At 37.3% G+C, this 23,222-nt stretch overlaps 1 protein-coding gene across 7 annotated transcripts in view; it reads left to right on the top strand.

The window, feature by feature from the left end:
* The first annotated feature begins 264 nt into the window (after window positions 1-264).
* RICTOR (RPTOR independent companion of MTOR complex 2) overlaps window positions 265-23,222 on the top strand; it is a 117,274-nt gene continuing 94,316 nt past the window's right edge. For 4 of the 7 annotated variants that reach the window (XM_025436376.3, XM_049109307.1, XM_025436377.3 and 1 more), the window contains exons 1-2: window positions 265-415; window positions 586-633. In XM_025436376.3, coding sequence (XP_025292161.1) covers window positions 367-415; window positions 586-633 — 97 coding nt within the window. In that variant the 5' untranslated portion in view covers window positions 265-366. Of the gene's footprint in view, window positions 416-585; window positions 634-7,908; window positions 7,951-8,004; window positions 10,149-23,222 lie in introns of those variants that run through there. The other 3 variants (XM_049109308.1, XM_049109309.1, XM_049109310.1) reach the window with 3 other exon arrangements.

Genomic DNA, 23,222 nt, shown 5'->3' on the forward strand with positions numbered 1-23,222 from the left:
AGTCCCCGCCGCCCCGGAGGGGGAGCGTCTTCCACGCGGCAGGCCCCGTCAATGGGATTCCCCTCGTGGGCACTGCCGCCTCCCGGCACGCGGGCTCTCGGAGGGCCGGGCGCGCCGGCGGGGGGGGGGGGCGCGCGCCGCGAGCTGCACCGAGCCCCGGGGTGGGCGCCGCGCCCCTGCTCGCCCCTCCTCGCCCCTCCTCGCCCTCCTCGCCCCTCCTCGCCCCGGGCCGAGCCCCCGCCGCCGCCGCCGCCGCGCGCGCGGAGGGGGGCTGTGGGGGAGGGGGCGGGCGCGGCGCGCGGGGCAGGGAAGGGGTTCTCGCGCGATCGGGCGAGGTTTCCGGTGTTGTGACTGAAACCCGTCAATATGGCGGCGATCGGCCGCGGCCGCTCGCTGAAGAACCTCCGAATACGAGGTAAGCCCGCTGCAACCCTCCCCCCCACTGCCTGGGGCCCGCGACCCCTGGCCCCGGCCTCCCCCTGGCCTCGGGCAGGCGGGGCCCTCAGGGGCGCTGGCCGGAGCCGGGGCCGCCGCCGCCGGCCTGCGAGCGCGTCCTAACCGGAGCTGTGTGTCTGTTTCGCACAGGGCGGAATGACAGCGGCGAGGAGAACGTCCCGCTGGATCTGACCCGAGGTAACGCGGGGCGCCGCGGGCGCCGGCCGGGGCGCGCTGTGGGGAGGGGCCGGGGGCGGGGGCCGCGGCCGGGGCCGGGGGCAGGGGGCCGGGGGCCGGGGGCAGGGGGCAGGGGCGGGCCCCGCGCGGGCGGCGGGGGCGCGGGAGGCAGAGCCCGAGCCCGAGCCCGAGCCCGAGCCCGGGGCCGCCTCCCGGGACCCATCCCCCTTCCCAGTGCCCGCGCCCCGCGCCCCGCGCCTTTCTCCGGGCCTCCGGGTGCGGCGGGCGCCGGCCCACGCCGAGCGGGACTCCGCGGGGCGGGCGACCCCCGGGGCTCTCCGCACCCCCGCCCGGAGGCGGCCGGCGGGAGGTCGGGCTGTTACTTAGGCTGCCGGAGGATGTCGGAGGGAAGAGCGACCACATCCTGCCCTCCCCGTCCCCCCGCGCGGCGGCCGGACCTGCCGGGTCCTTGCCGGCCCGCGCCGCTGCTTTCCTCCTTGCCCCCCGGCCCCGGGCGGTGGGGGGGGGGGTGCGCAGCGTGGCTGACTCGGCAGTGACCCCTGGAATCGGGGACTGCGGCTCGGTGTCTGGGCTGCGCCGGCGGTCCATGCCCGCTTCCCGTGCCCGGGCGGCTGGGACCGTAGTTGGCCGAGACCGCCCCCTCACCCTCGCCGCAGGTTCATTGTTTACCTTCTGCCGCGGCGGCGGGTTTGTTTACACCTTGGGAACGGGGCGAACCCCGCGCTGGCGTTTGGAAGGACCCGGTCCAGCTACTGGCCAGCGAATCTCCCGTGTAGTTCACCGTGCTGGAGTCTGTTCGACAGTATCTCGCCCAAGATGTAGTAGTTACACGCAAGGATTTTTTTCTTTCTTTTCTTTCTTTCTTTCTTTATTTCTTTTTTTTTCCCCCCTTCCACCGTAAACAGGATTTGGTCTACTGATGCCAAAGAAGTCCGATTTCACACTGGCTGTAGCCGAGTGTAAACTGGTTCGGCTGCCTGAGAATCGGCTTCCTTTCTGAGATCTGAAAAACACTTTAGGAAGTCCGAGTCGTAAACATTTTATTAGAAATTCGAAAAATCTAACCCGTGTGCTGCTTGACGCAACGACTGTTATCTAAAGTATTTGTCAGACGCAGGCCCATTGTTGAGGCTCATCCCTGGTATTTAAAGCATAATGCATTATCTGGCTTGCCTTATTTTGTCTGTCCTAGGGTAAGATAACTGTGTCATCAACTAAACAGCTACTTTCCATGTAGCTGCCAGAGTACGTTTTTGTAAGAATCTTTCATTCTGAAAGTTCAGGGACTTTGCTTTGGCCGAAACTAGGTGCTGGTGTGACAGGCAGAAAGGGTTTCTACCGATGCACTGAATTGGAACTTCTTTCAGCAGATAGGGTTTGAGTGTTAGTATACAAAGATGTAAACGCTTTTGACTGTTGTGTAACCTTTTGGAAACCTCACTATATAAAACACACACGAAAAAAATCTATGTAAAATGTGTGTGGGGAAAAGATTTTCTAGTAAGTTTCCTTACAAAAACGAAATTCCCACGGAGTTGAAAATTAGCATTTGAGTTCTGTAACAGATGTGCTTTATTAGTGATTTAATTTCTATGTGGGCATATGCGTCTATATGGTGAAAAGAGCATTTATTAGATCTTCTGTCTCAATTTCACGTTAAAAGCTTGTTGGGATGTGGTGCTGAAAACAAGTTATATTTGTGCCTTAGGTTTGCTGAGCTGCTATATATAGTAGTTTCTGTGGTTGGTATCAAAATTTTGGTTTGTAAAAGAGCTCATGTACAAATTTGATAAACCCTTGATTTACTCCAATCTTACTCAAGTACACAGATAACTCTGTATGTTTACTATTTAAAATGTCATATGCCCGGAGCACTTTGTGAACACCATTGTTGACAGGCATTTTTAGGATGATGCAAAAGGCAGAAGAAAATGGTATTTCTGCTTGCCCTGACAAAATACAAATTAGTTTGGAATATACACAGCCAATTGCAATGGATTGCAAAAGACATATGCAAATAAGAGAGGCTATATAGGAATAAAACATTCATTATATAGGGAAGTTATAGAAGTACTAGTAGATCTAAGGTGATGAAAATCACAAAGAATTACACTTTTGTAATAGTTTGAGAACTATAGGGCAGTTTGGGTTGCAGCCGAAGGGCAGCTGTTTGTGGATTGGATTACGGTATGTTTTAGATAAGATTGGGTAACCAAAACTAGGTTTTTAATGCGAAGGCAGTGTTTGCCCTCATTTTAATTGTTCTATGCAACCTTTGAGAAGTTCGTTAATGTAGCTATCTCACAAAGTTCATCATTAAATAGAGGTCATGGTCATTGTAATTCCTAAAGGAGCCAATCAATGTATAGTGAAAAGAGATCAGACTGTAAAGTCAAATAGTTCTGGGTTGTAATCTCAGCTAGGATCCTTAATAGTTAGGTGATGTGGGGCAAGTTATTTGACCTTGCTTAACTCTTGGTTTCTTCATCTCAGAGAGAACTTCAAAGGGTTATTAAGAATGTGAGAAGTAAATGAACTAATGCTTAAAATAGTACGGGAGCTTATACTTTTGTGAGTGATGTTAACTAGATGTTAGTTGTCTTCCCACACTATGAAACCAAAATTATTTATATCACATTTAAAATACTTCAGAGTTGTTTTGAACATTATAAACTTGTTAATAGGATTTATGGTATCGAGGCTTTCATTTCTTTTTTTAGACATAACTATTAATTGGGTAGTCTGAATAGAGTTCTTGAGTATAACAACTGTCGAGAAGTATTCCACGAGATTACCATTAAATTAGGTCTAAGCAAAGAGTATTATATGTGCTGAAGATAAAATGTAGTGTTTTATTTTCTAGAACATTAGAATTTTTCTCTGACTCAAGAAAATTTCTTGGTAACAATGATTTGACTAGCCTTGCAAGCTTCTTGAGGCCCAGGAAAGTTACAGGTGCTTTGGTCTTAGTATTGGTATCACTGTTCATACGTGGTGTACTTCAATTAAAAATTGCTAATGAATTAGTTTTGATCTAGTTTAAGAACTTCATTGCAGTAATTCTCACAGTGAACTTATTGGTAACTGTTGCTTTCAGTTTTGTTCAAACAACTATTTATTTTGTGAAAGTCCCTGATATTTGCTATTGATATAACTTAAATACTCTCTCTGTTTTGCATGCCAATATCTATTTTGAAACCAAAACGCTTCCCTTAGTCACTTCCACTGCAAGGATAGCCTGTTTTGTTTTTCTGTTATCAGTCTCCTCGTACATTTCTTCTGGTACTGGATAACTTGAAAATTCGACACAGAGTATTCTTCCTGTGTAAGTCCTTCTTACTAAACAGTAATTTAATTATTGTGTTCAAAGTGAATTTCCAGGACATGGACAAACCTGTACTCAAATCTATTAGAATAGAATTTATTTAAAAGTATTGAGTTTTATATTTTTTGATTTTTGATTATCCGATTCTTTAACTTTTCTGTTAGAATACAAAAATTGACTTAGTTGCTGTTCGATACTTAAAAAAGTAGGAAGGTTATCTGAATGATGGAGATTTGAACACTACTTTTTTGTTTTCTGATTTTTTTGTTTCTAGTGAGCAGATTACTCATGTTGTTTAACCACTGACTTCAGTTAGACAAAACAAACATTGACAAAATGCCTTTTATTTACTAAATGCTGAATTAAGTGATGTAGGAATGAAGATGAGGAAGATGTCATTCCCCTTTTTAGGAGTTTACTGGAACAGATATTTAAAAAAGGGATTGCAATATGGAATGACAAAATAAGTAACCAGACTGTACAAGGATCAGAAGTAGCCTAGATGAGAAAATGATGAATTGTTTGGTGGGCAGATGATCAGAGTGGTTTACTTCACATAAGAATAGTGGTGGACATAATGAAAGGAAACACGGATTCCCAAGAGACTATACCACACCTTGGAAAGGTAAAAGTCAGCAAGAAGAGGAGCTGGCTAGGAAGCTGCTGACGTAATCTAAGAAATGGTGGGGAACTAGACCAGGATGTTGAAGATAGAAATGAAGGTGAATATATTTTGAAACAGAGTGATCATCTAATTTGTTTTCTTCAGATTTCACACTGGGTTTGGAATTCTCCTGCTCTGCACAGAGAACTTATATTTCTTTATTAAGAAAGTAGAAGCTGTCTAATCTGAATTCCGTTGACTTCTCCCCTTTATTTATTTTTTAAAGTAATCTCTGTGCCCAATGTGGGGCTTTAACTCAGGACTCCAAGATCAAGAGTCACATGCTCTACCTACTGAGCCAGCCAGGTGCGCTTGTCTTCTTCCCTTTATATTTTATATGTACTTATCTTCTGGTTCCCTGAGTCAGGGAATAAAGCATCTCTGTTCTTTCCAAGGCTAACCTGGAAAGGAATTTCATGCTCCTAATACTGTTTCCTCTGAGATTCTTTGTAGAACTGGAATCCCTATCTTCATTTCACTTTCCTATTGGATCAGTCTTCTCATGTTCAATGATCATTTGTTGTATCCTTCTTATGGCTCAGGTACTACTATACCAGGCATGCCATGGTGGTGGGAGGTGTGGAAAGATAAAGATTACAAAACAGCTGTTTTTCCATTGCTCTACAGAAAGAATAGTTCATCTTCACTCTAGTTTTTTTCCTTAACCACTATAGTCTTCTAAGCACAGCTTTCCCCATGTACTGAAAATAGTTGGTTTTTTTTTTTTTAATATTTTATTTATTCATGATAGAGAGAGAGAGGCAGAGACACAGGCAGAGGGAGAAGCAGGCTCCATGCCAGGAGCCCAACGTGGGACTCCATCCTGGGACTCCAGGATTGCACCCTAGGCCAAAGGCAGGTGCTAAACCACTGAGCCACCCAGGGATTCCCTGAAAATAGTTTTTTTTAAAGGATGCTGGTAATCTCATGCAAAATTCATTGGCATTTTTAAGTTCCCTATTCTATTTAAGTACTACTACTGTGTTAATAGTTTTGTTCCAGGCTCTAAAATATGTTATCTCCGCTAATCTTTAATAACTGTTTAAGGTATTCTTTTTATCCCTGTTTTACAATTGAATATATAGGTTCTAAACTTCTTTTTTTTTTTTTTTTTTGGTTCTAAACTTCTAAAGGTCTGAGATTCAGGTAAGTTATTCAGCCAAGGTCATAGGATTAGTGAGTGACTATACTTGTAGCCACTATATACTATTGCTATTCTTGTAATTATTTCTTCACTTGACTTCTGTGAAATATTCTCCTGCTGCTTTTCCTGCCTGTCATGCTGTTCGTTCTCTGTTCCCTGGCTGGTCTTCCAGCTCCTTAAGCAAATGAACCTTAAGGTTCTGTCCTTGATCTTTTCTTCTCTCCTCCAGTGCTGTGTCCCTGAACCACTTTTTCACTGATGGCTTCAAAAATCCATGAGTTGAAAAAAAAAAAAAAAATCCATGAGTTGAGATAGTTATGATAAATACATTTTTATTCAGACTCTTTTTAAGCTTGCAAAATGTATTAGTATTATGTGTCTACTACTCATCTAAAAGGCTTGATGTGTAAAGCTTTCCACCCCAAGGCATGTGCCTTTCTCACTTTATAATTACCACTACCATCAAGCTAGAGGCCTACTGCTTATTTTTGTTCAGGTGCCATTTTTCTTCAGTTTGGCTGTGAAATATCTGATGAATCTAGTCCCTCCTATTCCATGTCATTGGTCTTGTTTACATCTTTATTATCTCATGGGTCATGTAAAATCTTTTCTCTAACCTTTTTTTTCACTTTATCTGCTATATGATTGCCAGGATTATTTTCCTGAAATGTAGATCTCATCTTATCATTCCCTTAAATAAAAAAACAAAAAACAAAAAAACAAGGCACACTCATATTCATACTTCTCTGCCTCATTGTTGCTCGCAGAATAAAGTCCAGATTTCTTAGCTTGGCATTGAAGACCTTGTATGATTTATTCCAGAATTATTATCTTCTGTACTGTCTTAATCATACTATTCTGTCAGCCTCTGTGCAGATTTACTTGTGTAAGCCACTCTCCTCTTTCTTCACACACAGTGCTTTTCAGAGGGGATGTGGAAAGTTCACTAGTCCAAAGCACTTACCTCTCCGTTCTTGTTCTTTCCCCTTGGAGATTGTATTATACCCCTGGTTTAGAAAAAAATGGCTTATTCCTTACATATGGCATACAGTTTTTTATTTGACCTTGTGCAGGTTGTTTCCTCTGCCTAGAACTTCATTTTCAGCACTCTTTATTGAAATCCTAATTCTCCAAGGTCTTCTAGGTCACAGGCTACTTCTAGAAATCATCCCAGTGGGAATTCATTGCTTCCTCCTCTACTTTTCCATATTTTGTTTGTTCCTTTCTAACTATCACTTCCCGTCGCTTTCTTTGTCTTCGTTGTTTTTCCCTCACTAGATCTTAAGCTTCCCCAGCATCTATCATATAATGGAAGCATTTATTGAATGTCAGAATGGAGAGAGAGATGAGAAATGGAGTAGTACAACGTTAAGGGAGTAGAAGTAAAAACATTTTAGGTTTGCAGTCCTGAGGGACAATGAGATTGATGATGCCATGAAATGAAGAAATCCATTTTGGAGGGATGATAATGAGTTCAGCTTTGCACTTTGAATTTCAGGTGATTAATTCTATCAGAGGTATATAAAAGGTAGCTGCAAATACTGGAATGGTTCTAAACTTGTGATCTGATTGTTCTCTGCATAGGGCATTGAGACAGGAAAGAAAGTAAATGGAGAAAGAGCTAAAGATTTACGTATTAGAGGAGGAGCTGATGAGAGTGTCATAGCATAAGAATCAAAAAATGAGAAGAAGGTGGCCAAGAGAAGAAAACTAGCAAGACTATGATCTCTCAAGCCAAGAGGGAAGTTTTGGTTGAAGAGACTGCGAGACTGTAGCATTGAAGTTGGTGTCTGGAGAACTCAGTTCTGTCTTCCTTAATCTAAGAATGATGTTGGCATACTGTTTAACCTCTCTGGGCTTCAGTTTCCTGGATCTCTAAAATGCATACTACATTACATGTGTAGCACTGTCACCTTCTGTCTTTGTGATCCTCAGATATCACCATGTTTCTGGGATATTGAAAGATTGAAAAGAAAGCATTACAGCCTTGTTAAATCACTGTGAGAAGTATTCCCATAAACAGTAATGAATACATGTAGGAGTGATGGTATTTCATAGCACTTTAAATGTAAATTATAGTCAACTCTCAATTTCCTTTTAAGTGATCATCTGCAGTGACTTGCTGCCTCCTCCCCCTCCCAGGTCTCAGGCTACTGAAAATAGGGCTGTGAAAAGCACAGTGGGGTGAGTGAATGGTTTGCATGCCTGTGTATCTGTACCTCTGACTATCACCAAGCTAAATACAGTCCACTCTCACTTACCTGCGCTTAATAAAAAAGGTGAATAATGATGAGTGCTAAATTACATCATCTAAATAGCACTATTTATATGTGGCTTGGGAAGATTTTCTATTCTTTCCTCCCCTACAATAGATTGATATATCTTTTCTTTTATTTGAATTATTAGCATCAATTTTTATTTCCTGAGCAAATACTTTTAGAATAGCAAACATAAATAGGTTAAAATATATATTAGGTAATCCACATGCGAATAATTGAGAGTTGACTGTTAATGCTTTTTTGGATCATCCATTGTTTTGTATTATCTGTGCTTTTTTGTTAGTGTGGCCAGGTTAAAGCTGAATAACTACTTTAAAATTTTATCTCTGCAGTGAATATACTTCTAAAATTATACAGATGCCAAACTAAATTGAAAATAATAGTGTAAAACTCGATAAATACAACATATGTCCCAAGTCATAGGATTGAAAGACTACTTAAGTACATTCTCAAAACTTCCTTTTACAAGGTTTTTAAGCCAGATTGCACAAACTGAGTAAAGCACCTGGTAATGATGAAATTTATATAAAATATAAAATTAAGAATATGCCAAGGCTTCAAACACCCTTTTTGTGGAGTCAATTGAGTTTAGTAAGAAATACAGAAAACTTAAAATTACCTGGATTTTCAAGAATTTGGCTCTTTTAATTACTTTGCCATTTTTTTACCCCAATATTTTGAAGATTTGGATTTATAGTGGTTTGTTGATCCATATATTATATAATTGAATTAATAAATATTATCATGAATCAGGAAGGCACAATTCTTGGCTTCAAGTTTATATTATAGTTGGGATATACCTGTATCAGGGCATAGTATAAGATAGTAATATTTGAAGAACCTACCAGTTGTCCTTATGAAGGAATCAAAAGCTGGAGGAATTGAGGGGAAATAAAGAGAGATAGGTAAGGAGTAGCTTAGAGGTAAGACCTCATAGAAACTTGGCACCTGTAAGACCTTTGCATAAAAGGGTAGCATTTGAATAGGTAGAACTTTGGATCAGTGTTTTAAAAAACGTAACTTAATTTTGTTAACTAACATTTCTGGCATATTATTCAGTATTTGAAGGTAATGTTGAGAAAAAGTTGGCAATTATATAAAATCTCTTAATTATTGAAGATTGATTATATTTCAAAGTAGGGTTCTTCTGGCCTGTAAAGGTAGTGCAGGACTGGACTGAGAGCTTTTAGGCATATTGTGAAATAATTGTGTGCTTGTGACTATGAGTATATAAATGCTTGGCTGTTATTCCAAATCCAAGTATAAATGATTTTTTTTCTTCCATTGTTTTGTAGTATATGTGTTTCCTTTCCCTTTCATTAATACTGCATGTTCAAAGGGCTCTGTAAATATGTTATCAAACTTACTTATAGAGGTATGAAATTTGGAAATAGAGATTATAAATGAGATGAGTAGTGTTTTTGTTATTTTCCACACTAAAATGACCATGTTTTCTGATCTCAGAATTTAAACATGTCGCCTCACAGTGAGATAGAATATTTGAAAATAAAGTCATTCTGAAAAACATGGAATGTTTTATTGCTAAATCCAGGCAACCTACCCAGCCCTCTATTTATTTGGGTAAAGGGTGTACTGGGGAAATTATTGCTTTTATTAAAGCAGCAAAATGAGAATTGAATTGCCACTTGCAGGGATTTTAGTGATCTTGTTCAGAATCCAGTGTAATTTCATGTGTTTCTTATGAGTGAAGAGACACAGAAGCTGTAAACAAAGAAGACTGCCAAGTAATTTACTTTTAGTTACTAAGAAGGAACAGCTTGCCAGATAAAAGTGTATTTAACTGCTTTTAGATGTGTGCACATACATATATTTATCTGTAGTTTCATACTTCGAGAAATCACATCTTAAGGTAGTATTGCTAATTCTTTCCATGCTTAATGTTCATCCCTCATATACTAAAACTTTTAATTGCCCTGTTTTTTCTCCACTCATAATTCTGTATAATATACTCCCTAACCTTCACCACACCACCACCATCACCACCAGCCCCCTCCCCCAAGAAAAAAAAAAAAAGAAAAAAGAAAAAGAGAAACTGAAGGGAATAGAGTTGCAGAAAGAGTGAGAAGACTCCAGTGGTTGGAGGTAGGTGAGCTGTGAACTCTTAACATTTAGCTATATGGCAGTTTCTGTGTGTGTGACCACGTGGATGGTGGAAAATTGTGGGATGTTTTATTTACGTGTGTTGTAGATAAGTTTTTAATCATACCTATCACATGATTAGCCTAAAATCATGATAATGGAATATTTGAATACAAATAGCTATTTTTTTACTTTATTTTAGAATGACTTACAATTTTATTTTATTGCTGTATCCTGTAATTTCTAATGTTACTTTTGAATGGTATAACTTGGTGCAAAGCAGGTCAGATTAATTCTTACATAAGATTTTCTATGTCATGTAAGAATAATTCTCAACATAAGCTTTTACAACTTTTTAATGAGTTAAATTTTGCATTAGCATAACCTTAAAAATGTTTAAATCACTGTATATTTTAATAAGAACTTTAAAATAACCTTTTTCTCCTTTGTCATGGGAGAATTCAGTGTTATGTGTTCATGTTTCAACATTGTTTTGAATACAGAAATATATATTGTTTTACCTAGCGTAATGGAAGACGTTTAAAAAGATGCTGATTATTCTTTAAAAAGAAATAAAAAGGATTGAGAGGGATAAACTGTAGCAGTTGCCTTTTGCTATGTTATTGTTTCTTGTAATAGTTATTTTGCTGTATTTAAAAAGTTTAGACTTACTTTTGAGTCCTAGGAAAATTTGTTGCTTCCATCAGTAATTGTTTCTGTATTAAGAGTACTGAGAAAAAAAAAAGTGTAATTATCTTTAAAATAAGTAATTATATTGCAAGTAAATGTTCACTTGGGGTACTTGAATATGAGTGGATTTGGGAGAGGTATATGTGTATATTATGTTTATTTTTAAGCATATTTGTAAGCTGCTTTAGAAATTATTAGCTCTCCCCATCAAAACAGGAATCTTCTTTATAGTATCTGACAGATGTCATCCATCATCGCTCAAACCTTTCATTGATAGTTAGCTTTTTCAGAGTTTGTTTCTTTGTTGAGTAGCTATGTTTGTTAATGAAATTCTTGTATCAAATTAGCCAAAATTTTATAAAAGAATCATTTTTTAATAATTGATCCTAGTTCTTTTGTTTTTAAAATTTTATAAATATTTACAAATAAAATAGTAGGTTTACTCATGTTGGACACTGCCGTGTGCTATTAGAGAGTCTTCCCCTTTTCTTCTCCTCATACAGGTCAGTCACCAACTACTTAGTACTGCTTGTGTGTCCAACATTGTTCTGGTTGTTAGATGTTTAAGACATGGTCTTTGATTACAAAAACAGCAGCTACTATATTTTGAACTTTATAATATATTGGAAACTGTTAAAAACATGACTTAAATTATTGAATTTAGTCTTCCTACATTTCTAGAAAATGTGTTTTAATATCCTTATGTAACTGATGAAGAAAGTTGGGCCCAGAGGATGCCTAACTAGCCCAAGGTCATACTGGCAGTAAGAGAGAGAGGTAGGATTCAGGTCCCATTCATTGTTTTTAATTCTAAAACCCTTTATAATCTTTCTAAAAACAAGTACATGCACTTAACCCTTTATAATCTTTCTAAAAACAAGTATAGTAGAAGATAAGTCATATTACTGGAATAATTAGTGACAAAATGAGTATGCTATATTTTATAGTAATGTTGATTTGGAGCCCTTAAGAAACAAGTTATTGACTGAGCCCTTAAATGCACATATGAACCATTTTTGATAAAATTATTTCTGTAACTATTACGTATTTCTCTCCTTTATTAAGAAGAATATATCAACTACATTTTAACTTCTCTTTGGCTGGGGTCATCATTATGAATGTTGATTATTGTGTTGGAGGTAAGGGGAGGATGATTTATTACTACCTTGTGTGACATTGGACTGCTCTTTTTGATCTCATGTGCTGTTTTCTTGCATTCAGCTGTCACTTTACATTGCAACTATATTATTCCTATATTTAGCAGTCCTTTATTTTTTTACTTTTACCATGCTATAAAATAGAAACTGTAACTGGACTTATTAATATTATATGGAAAATAAACATAATTAGGTTGTGATTATGATGAATAAAGGGGCCCTACTATCAATAATCATGTTTTCTGTAGTGAATAAACTTGGTGATGATACTGCTTTGAATGTTTATTGCCATTTTTTGATATGCTTGCTTTTATATCCTGGTTATTTTCCACATAGCATTGCCACATAGCATTCAAGGTAGATGAGATATGACTTAATAGAGTTAGTATATAATGTATACAATATGGATGGTAGGATTATCTAAAGATAGATACTAAGGTACAAAATGTGACTGATACGGACACAATAACATTAAATAATGTGCTAATTGCCTAATATAGAGACAATCTAGCTCTTGTAGCTAAGAGCTTGGGCTTTAGAGTCAGACACCTCTAGATTTGAATCTTGACCCTGCCTCTTAGTTTTTTGAGTTTGGACAAGTTGGCTTTCTGAGCATGTTTTCTCATCTCTGCTGGAAATAACACTTGAGGAATGAATGAAATGTTTGTAAGATATTTATTACAATTTTGGCACATTTTGGCACATATCTTTACCTAATACCTGTAGATATTAGGTTTTCTTTAGTGGTCATTTAAAGCAAAGGAGATGAAAGAAGGGAGAGAGAAGTGTAAGCTGGGAAAAAAGTAAGAGAAAGTGGGGCATTGTTACAGCTCTGAATGAGCAGGATGGTGTTAAATCAAGAGGAATTGAGCATGAATAAAGGCATTAAACGTTTTACTGAGAGAGGAATAATAAGGAAATAGAATTTTAGTATTCATATTGAATTCGTAAGGTAGAGGTAAGTAACTGAGGGCTTTGAAAACTGTGGAGATGTTAGACCCTCTTCTCTTTTTACATGTTAAAATGCATAACAGAGAGAGTAGTAAATGTTACTAAATTATTTTTTATATAAAGAAAACCTAGATCCAAAAAATGTTTGTCATAATTGTATAATCCTATAAATTTTGACAAATTGAACATATGAATAATCAGAACCCAGATCAAGAATCAGAATACTGCAGTACCTCAGAAGCTCCCATTCTGTCTCCTTCTGGGCACTACTTTCCTATGGGAAGGATACCACTATTTTGACTTCTCATACCATAGATTAGTTTGGCTTGTTTTTTAACTTCCTATGATACACTTATACAGTATGTACTCTTTTATATCATCTTCTTATGTCCAATATTACATTGTATCACCATGTTGTATGTAGAATAAACTTTCTATTAATCCAAGTCTGCATAACATGTATCAGGTATGTTACCATGCGATGTCTTTTTGAATGGGCAGTGGGTTTATATGAGTGGACATGATTTGGAATGAGATTAATTCCAACTTTATTTAAAAAATTTAAATCATTTTGTGAATATCTGTCTGCCTTTTTAGTTTGACCTTTTTGCTTTAATACATTGTAGTCAGTAAATACATCTAGATAGGTGAATTTTTTTTTTTCTTAATGGTTGTTCAGATCACAATAACCTACTCAAAGCTACAGGTTAGAAAGTTAGTTAAAAAAAATTCCAGTCCAATAAAAGTTTTGTGTTGACCTAATTAAATTGGTGGAATGATTACTGAAATTGGGTTAGTATTTCTACAGAAAAAAAGCGACAGTGATAAACATGTCTTGGTCCTTACTTCAATGATACACTCATGCGAAAATAACAATTTATTAATATTTTGGATTTACAACATAGCTTTAAGTATTTATCAAAGTTGATAAGTTGTTAGAGTATAAAAGAGAGATGCTTCTCCTTGAAGGAACATAAATGTTTGTCTTTTATGATTCTCTTAGGAGCTCAAAAGGGACCGTTAGAAATTTGTCCAATCCTGCTTTAGGTTTCGCATATGAGGGAATCCTAAAATAATGTGATTTTTTTTTTTTTTTTAGTAGACATGTTCGAACTTTACGAGGTTAAGTGAAAGTGTCTAAGACCTTATTGATAGTTATGAAGTGTCTTTGATTGTTTTTCTCCCCTTCCCTATATTTCTCAATTTTTCTCATTGGTTTCTATCTCTAGTCTTTCCTTTGGTGACTCTTCAATATAATAGGATATGATATAGAAATGGACTATATTGGTCTTTTAGCTGCATTTGAAGTGTTTTATGTTCCTTGACTTAAAATAAAATTTAATTGTTAAAATTTTTTTTGTTTTTGTTTTTACTTAATCATTGAATTTTAGGTCCCCCCCCCAACCCCCCCAAGAGTCGGTGATAGAAAAAAAATTCCACTCCTCATAACTTGGTACTTGTCCCCAAGAAATTTGAACTGTTGCATAGGAAATTGATTAAATACTTGAAGACATTTTAGCAATATGTGCTTAGCATAGATAAGTAGAATAAAGAACATTTTACTTATTTCAGTGTGTAGGAATAAATGTGAACGTGAAACAAGTATTCACTATACTGAAGGTAATGAAGTTTCTCATAAAGTGCATTTTCTAAATGTTGGTAATTAAAAAAAAATTAGTATTTGTTTTAAATTTTCATGCATCTACTCTGGAAGTATGGAAAACAGTGAGTTTGGAATTCCCTGAAAGTGGGAACATCCTAATAACTTCAGAAGATTCTTGCTGATTTTGAGTCTAGACTGTTTAGTTCACTGAGTATGGATTATTTGCTATCAAAAGATACTTGGCTTTAGTAGTGAGTTTTGAGTAAATGCATATTTGATACTGTTAATTAGGAATGACAACATGCAATAAATCTATATTTGTTACCAAGTTTTACAGGGTTATATTATTTATTGTTCTTGTACATATACTGGTACATATTTTTTTTTTCAACTATTTTAAATGATTTTTCTTAGAATAGCGCTGAAGTAGTAAACTTTGGTCTGTCCAGCACAATCAGAGGTTGGTCTAAAATGGTATTTTGTTTATTTTGTGAAGGGTTTATCAAATGATGTGTTGTTTTAGCAAACAATCTAGAAATTATACACTTTGAAGTAGATGTTTCCTTTAAGTGGTCCCCTTAAAAGGATATGTACTTCTTCTAGTGGTGATGTCACTGTTTAAAAGACTTTAAAAATTCTGCTTCTAAAGATTGCTAAACCTTATAATGTAGTCCTTTGAATTGCTATTTGATCTGTGCTTTGGGCGTGAATTGGAGTTTGGGAACTGGTCAAATACAAATTGTGGTCAAATATAATGGAGATTTGTTAGCTCATTGATTTATTCACTCATTCTTTTGAAGAGTATTCATTGAGCACCTGCTATATTCTCAGCACCATATTAAATACTGGGATGTGTATAACAAGATAATTTTTCTGAGATATATACTACCACTATATGTGGAGACTCCCATTGTAATCTGGTCTCTGACTACCTCTTCAGCCATTCTCATTTCCTCTTTTTCTCTTATTCACTCTATTTGGCAAAACAGCCTCCTTGCCATTTCATTCTATTTATATTCTCCTTTCAGACCCAGAACTTTTGTGCCTTTGTTAAATTCTGTCTGAATTATTCTTCCCCTAATATTTGGAGGCTCGCTCCCTTACTCTGCATAATTCTGTTTATTACTTTATTAATGAGACCTTCTCTGATCATTCTATGTAAAGTAGCCCCCATCTCCCTCACTTTCCATTCTTTTATATTTGTTCTTTTATAGCCCTTGTCACTACTGCCATTACAGTATTATTTATATTGTCTGTCTCCGTAGAATATAAGTTTTGTGAGGACACTTTTTTGTTGTTGTTCACCATTGTATCCCTAGTGCCTAGAAAAGCCCCAGCACATTGTATGTACTTGATTAAATATTTATTGGTGGAATAAATGACTATCAAGTTTAGTCATTAGTATGATGGTTCCAGTATGAGGGTTCCAGATAGCATATTCAACATCTTGACCATGTAGTCACTTATATCAACATATCTGTGTTTCAAACTTAATATTTATCTCATTGTTTTAAAAATCTTTCTATATTTTTCATCTGGGCTAAGAGCAGTACTTTAATGGGGCCAAAGCAGACACCCAGGAGACATCCTGGCCTCATTTCTTGTCCTTATTCTACACATCAAATCTGCTACCAGTCTGATGATAATGATTTTATCTCTGAAATCTGTTAAATCTATTGTCTTTAAGGATATTTATTTATTTAGAGTGCATGGTGGGGGGAACAGAGGCAGAGGGAAAGGGAAAGGGGAATCTCAGGCACACTCTGCACTGAGTGTGGACCCTGACAGGGGGCTCCATTCTATGACCCTGAGATCATGACTTGAGCCAAAAGTAAGAGTCAGACACTCAACCCACTGAGCCGCTCAGGTGTCCCAATTGTTTTTATTTCTGCTGCTGTGCCTTTTTTTGGGCTCCCATTTACTTTCCTGGATGAATGCATTGGCTTCATCACTACTCCCTCCATTCTAGTTCTGTCCTCTCCCGATCTTTATTGTAGCTAGCAACAGGTTTTCTAATGTAAGCTAATCTTAATATCCCTAGCAGAGTTCAGCATCTTCCTTCTTTGGGCTTTTATAGTATATAAAATTTTCTGTGTTACATTTCTTACAACATGGTGATAATTTGTTCATGTCTGCCTTCCTCAGGCACAGTTGGCAAACATTTATTGACCTTTACTATGTGTGAGATACTGTTCCTTTCCTGGTGATTCAGTGGAGAAAAAGATTATGTCTGTCCTTGAGGAATTGTATTCTGGTGGGGGAGAATGCAGACAATAAACATTTGAACACAGAATGTTAAGTAAGTAGATACTCTGAATAATGTACAATTAGATATTTAAAAGAGAGTTGAGGGCAGCCCCTGTGGCGCAGCAGTTTAGCGCTGCCTGCAGCCCAGGGTGTGATCCTGGAGACCCCAGATCGAGTCCCACGTCAGGCTCCCTGCATGGCGCCTGCTTTTCCCTCTGCCTGTGACTGCCCCCCCCCATATATATATATATGAATAAGTAAATTAAAAAAATCTTTATAAAAAAAGAGAGTTGAGTGGTGGTTGGGATTGTCAGAAAGCTTCTCTGAAGCAGTAATACTTAGTTGATTCAGAACTAATGAGGTGGCATAAAGTGAAGATACAGGGTGAAGGTCTACTTCTTCCAAGTAGAAAAAAGTAGTACAAAGGCCCAGAGATCAGGAAGGAACAAATAATGATTAGTGCTTAATGAATGAGAGGGAGAGTATGAGACTAGAGATTATGGTATGCTTGCAAAAGGAAGCCATTAGAAGGTTTTAATTAAGAGAGTGATGTTATCTGATTATTTAGAAAGATCACTCTTGGTTGTTCTGTGGATAACGGATTGACGCCCCTGGAGAAGCATAGCACACGTCACTAAATCAATGTTAATTGAATGAATAAGTGAATGAATTAATTCTTTCACTTTATATCCATTTTGAATCACATGAGACTTCAGTATTCAAGAGGAGAAAGCCACAAAGCCAACATTGTAGAACTGATGGTTGCACTTCTTTGTAAGCTGTATGTCTAACCCTAATCACTTTAGTATCTTGAGTTAGCAAATAATTGTCATTAATGAGAACTCTTTGTGACCATAAATGGAAATGCTGTATTCATTTATTTATTCAATTAATTATTGACTATATACCATAGATTATTCTGCTAAGTTTTTGAAGTTTTAAGGTTGAGGTTACAAGATAAATCAGACCTTGCTCTTAAAGTTAGTTGTCATTAAAAAAAATGTAGATTGGTTGGATGGTTAGGCTTGATTGACAACTCAGGAGGTTGAGAAGGGGGTTATAAGCCTTCCATGACCTCTATAAAATATGATTCTGTTCATTTCAGTTTCCTGCTGCTGTTGTTAGAGGCTTTCACTTAGATGTTCAATATATCATTGAAAGTAGTATAAAGGAAAGGGAAGATAGAGGAATGGAGCAGATAATTTTATTTGTGGGAGAAGTTAATTTTACCTTTATTCTCTGTAATGTTTTTAAAATTTTTATTCTGAATATGAACTCTGATAAGTAAGCACAGTAGCTTATAGGCAGAATTTCGGGGAAAGTCTTGTCTGGGTATCACAACTTTTACATATTTTTATAATTGTACTTTTTTTTTTAAGTGAATGAGATTCTTGCAATATGTTCTCTTTTAGCATCTTAGATTTTCGGCTGTTTCAGCTGGTCATTCAAGCTAACAATCTTTTTTTACCAGATTTTGCTTTTTAATTCTGTGCACAGTTATTATTAGTATTATTATTTTATCTCTACACCTGACGTGGGGCTTGTACTCACGACCCCAAGATCAAAAGTCACATCCTTTTCTGAATGAGCCAGCCAGGCAATATTCTGGGTTCTGAATATTTTTTACAGAAATTTTAGAATAAGTACATTTGTATCTTTGGTAAAGTAAAATCATACTTTAAGGTTGACAAATAAATGTGTGTGCTGTGGCAGGGGTTGCCCAGGGTTCATGAAATTCTTTCCCTTGAGCGTCACTGCAGCTTCATAATCCTTGGTGTAGGATTCCTAGCAGTACTAGGATTGACAGTAGACTTGAAACTTGTTTTGCCATATAATTGTATAATGTCTAGGTTTTGGTTTGTGGATTGAGCGATGTTTTGCACTTTTAGCAAATAAAGAAGGAGGAGTTAACTTATTAAGTTGTATTTTTTTTTTACTGTTAGTATTTCTCAGAGAAAGTATTAGTTAAGTACAGCAAGGGCATTGTAATAGCCTAAAATAAATTAAGAGAAATATTATGAAAACTTTTGACTAGTGATCCGCCTTTTTTTTATTTTTTATTTTTATTTATTTATTTTTTTTAGTGATCCGCCTTTAAAAAATACTTGGTAGATGAAAGTTTTTGAGTGTAATCCTAACACTCGAACACTGTTGTAGAAGTTTAATTACTAGACATAACACATGTATGTGATTCTTAACTGATACTGTTATTTTTTCGTTTGATCCCTTGATCTGAACTGAGCATTTTTAGTAAGCCAAAGCTTTGCACTAAAGAAGGGCTTCATGGGTTATGAACTAGTGCCGCTGAAGTTTACTCGTGTGGAAGCTTAAAGCTAAAGCTGAATAAGCACCTAGAGTTAGTTGGCAGACATTTTATAGAGGACTTCATGTAGTGAGACTTTTTTTAAAAAGAAAAGGGTTCTGCATGTACTAAAGGTAGATCAGTTGTTACTGTACTTTGAGGAGACTTATGACAATATTAAGGAGGTTGTTTGAGATAAACCATCAGAAACATCCTCTCCCCATTGTTTATTATTATTATTGTATGTTAACACACGTGTATACATATAAAATAGGAATGGCAAATTATGTGAAATAAACATTCTTCCCAACCTTATTGGTAATTTGTACAAGTCTGAATTAACTACTGTTTCCTTTTTATTACTGTATATTTTTTATTTTTTATTTATTTATTTTTAAAGATTTTATTTATTTATGAGACACAGAGAGAGAGACAGGCAGAGACACAGGCAGAGAGAGAAGCAGGCTCCATGCAGGGAGCCTGACGTGGGACTCGATCCCGGATCTCCAGGATCACGCCCTGGGCTGAAGGCGGCGCTAAACCACTGGGCCACCCGGGCTGCCCTGTGTATTTTTTATGATATCAGTTTAAACTATTTTGCTTAGAAGATTAGCATATTGTTTCTTTTTCAAAAATATGCATTCCTAATTATTACCGTGAAATGAAAATTGTGTTTGTAGTGGGGGGAGATAGAGATCCGAATCCTTGCTCCATAATACTGCAGGGAAATATCTGACATACTATTTATTTTTCTGAGCCTAAATTCTCTTTTATGTGAGAAGGGATATAATATTGTGCATCTTACAAAGTTATTGTAAATATTAAATTAAAAAATTTGTTCAAAGACCTTAGCACAATGTCTGTCAAATGCTTAGGTAAAAATCCAGAGGGCAGATGTTATTAAATAAATAATAGTTATTTACCCATTCTTTGATCATGGACATTTGGGTTGTTTGTAGTTTCCTGCTATTACAAATACTATAAACAATGATTTTACACATAGTCTTACACATGGATTATGGTACTCCTACCTAAGTTTCTCTAGGTTATATAACTTGATGTAGAAGAATGACTGCTTATGTTTCTCTTTGTATCTGTATATGTCTATATTATCTCCTGTGTCTATCTGTATTTTCATTAGGAGTGATATCTAAGAGTTGCTCCTGAATCATACTTTTGTAACAATTGGGATTATCAGACTTTTACTAAACATACTGTATTAGGAAAATTATTAAATGTAGACTTTGGGATCCCTGGGTGGCGCAGCGGTTTGGCGCCTGTCTTTGGCCCAGGGCGCGATCCTGGAGACCTGGGATCGAATCCCACGTCAGGCTCCCGGTGCATGGAGCCTGCTTCTCCATCTGCCTGTGTCTCTGCCTCTCTCTCTCTCTCTCTCTCTCTCTCTGTGACTATCATAAATAAAAATTAAAAGAATTAAAAAAAAAAACGTAGACTTAAGTAGAGAAAGAAGTATAGCAACCCTCATTTATTGCCCCATTTCAACCGTTATAAATGTATAAAACAACAATATTTCAGCTATATATCCTCCTCCTCACCTCATGGATAATTTTAAAACAAATCCCAGGGGTATAATGTTTCATTTGTAAATAACATCAGTATGTATCATCTCTCAGGGATAGGGACTTAAAAGTCTATAATTACAATACCATTAACATAATTGAGTAAATTAACAGTAATTTCTTTATCTCATCTAATCAGTTAACATTCAGGTTTTCCTGATTGTCTTACAGATACCATTTTTTTGTAGGTATCTTTTGAGTCAGGATTCATACAAGGTTCATGCACTTCTGATTTTTTTTTATACATAAAAAATGAACTGTGAATCAAATTGCTTTTATTTCTGGATACTTTGACTTTTCTGTCTGCATTAATTTTTTGCTCTGGTTTTAAACATTTTTAATGAAGGGTTGTCTGTGTGGCTAAGTGGTTTAGCGCCTACCTTTAGCCCAGGCGTGGTCCTGGAGTCCTGGGATGGAGTCCCACATCAGGCTCCCTGAATGGAGCCTGCTTCTCTTTCTGCTTGTGTCTCTGCCTCTCTCTCTCTCTATTTCTCTCTCTCTCATGAATAAATAAATAAGTAAAATCTTTAAAAAAAACATTTTTAATAAGTTTACATGTTTATTCTTTGAGTATTGCATCTCCTGCATTTTTCTCTCCTTTAGGAATTCTTAAATGCATGTTAGGCTCTCTCATCTTTTTTCTTTTTTCTTTCCTTTTTTTCTTTTTTCTTTTTTAGCTTTTTTTAATATATTTCATCTTTTCTCTTGTGGGCTACATTCTGTATATTATCTTCAGATGTGTCTTTCAGTTAATTAAGTCTCCTCAGCTGTGTTTGTTTGGTTTATCCTTCCACTGAGTTTTTATTTTAATCATAATTATTTCAAGAAATTCTGCATGAATGTAATTTTTTAAATAAGTGCTCTCTTGAATCTTATATTTTCAGTCCTTTTCTTTAAATCGGAGGTTTGTAAGTTATGGCTTGCAAATCTTGCAGATATGGCTTGGAAATGCTGCATGACAGCCATGCTCATCTAAGCATTGTCCATGACAGCTTTGGTGCTACAACCGCTGAGTTAAGTAATTGTGACAAAGATCGAATGACCTTAAAAGCTTAAAATACTTATATCCTGACCCTTTATGAACCAAACTTGCCAACACTCACCCCTCCCCACCCCATGCCTTAGATACATAAAACGTTATTTTATTGTTTTTATATGATAATTCTTACATTTCAAGTCTTTTTGGATTGTTTTATTGTTTATTGTTTCTGCTTATAATGACTTACTTTCATGTTTCCTTTTCTGTTTGTGATTTTTGCCTGTGTACTCTAAATTTGTTAGGTTACACAGGCTAAGGACGGTTACCTGGTTTGGCGGGTGGGTTATCAGGGCTGGTTGATGGTTGAGTTTGCCTTGTCTGCTGCCTGGGAGTATGGTAGACTGGGGCTCTTATATATATATATATATATTTTTTAAAGATTTTATTTATTTATTCATGAGAGAGAGATGCAGAACACAGGCAGAGGGAGAAGCTGGCTCCATGCAGGGAGCCCGACGCGGGACTCGATCCTGGGTCCCCAGGATCACACCCTGGGCTGAAGGCGGTGCTAAACCGCTGAGCCACCCGGGCTGCCCCTTTATATTTTGTAATTAAAACCTTTTTATTCTACTTTTTTCGTCCTAAGTATACTCTTTAATTGCCATCATCCCAACCCACCACCCCTCTGGTAACCATCAGGTTGTTTTCTATGGTTAAGAGATGGCTTCTTAGTTGTTTGTCTCGCTCTCTCTTTTTTTTTTTTTTTTACTTGTTTATTTTGTTTTTTAATTTCCACATATGAATGAGATCATATGGTATTTTTCTTTCTCTGACTTATTTTGCTTAGCATCATACTTTCTAGCTCCATCCATGTTGTTGCAAATGGCAAGATTTCATTTTTTTTATGGCTGAAGAATATTCCGTTATATAATACATACATATATTCCATTATATATATACATATATGAAGGTATATGTGTACCCCACATCTTCTTCCATTTACCTATCGATGGATATTTGGGTTGCTTCTATAATATTGTTATTGTAAATAATGCTGCAGTGAACATAGAGTTATATGTATCCCTTTGAATTTGTATTTTTGCATTTTCTGAGTAAATGCCCAGTAGTGTGATTACTGGATCATAGGATAGTACTATTTTTAATTTTTTTTTTAAAGTTTTTTTTTTTTTTAATTTTTATTTATTTGTGATAGTCACACAGAGAGAGAGAGAGGCAGAGACACAGGCAGAGGGAGAAGCAGGCTCCATGCACCGGGAGCCCGACGTGGGATTCGATCCCGGGTCTCCAGGATCGCGCCCTGGGCCAAAGGCAGGCGCCAAACCGCTGCGCCACCCAGGGATCCCACTATTTTTAATTTTTTTGAGGAACTTCCATACTGTTTTCCACAGTGAATGCACCAGTTTGCATTCCCACTAACAGTGCAAGAAGTATTCATTTTAAGAAGTATTCATTTTCTCCACATCCTTGCCACCATTTGTTTTTTTCTTTTGTTGGTTTATGCATCTTGACAGGTGTGAGATGATACCTCATTGTAGTTTTGATTTGCA

Source organism: Canis lupus, chromosome 4 (genome assembly GCF_003254725.2).
Source record: "Canis lupus dingo isolate Sandy chromosome 4, ASM325472v2, whole genome shotgun sequence".
NCBI lineage: Eukaryota > Metazoa > Chordata > Mammalia > Carnivora > Canidae > Canis > Canis lupus.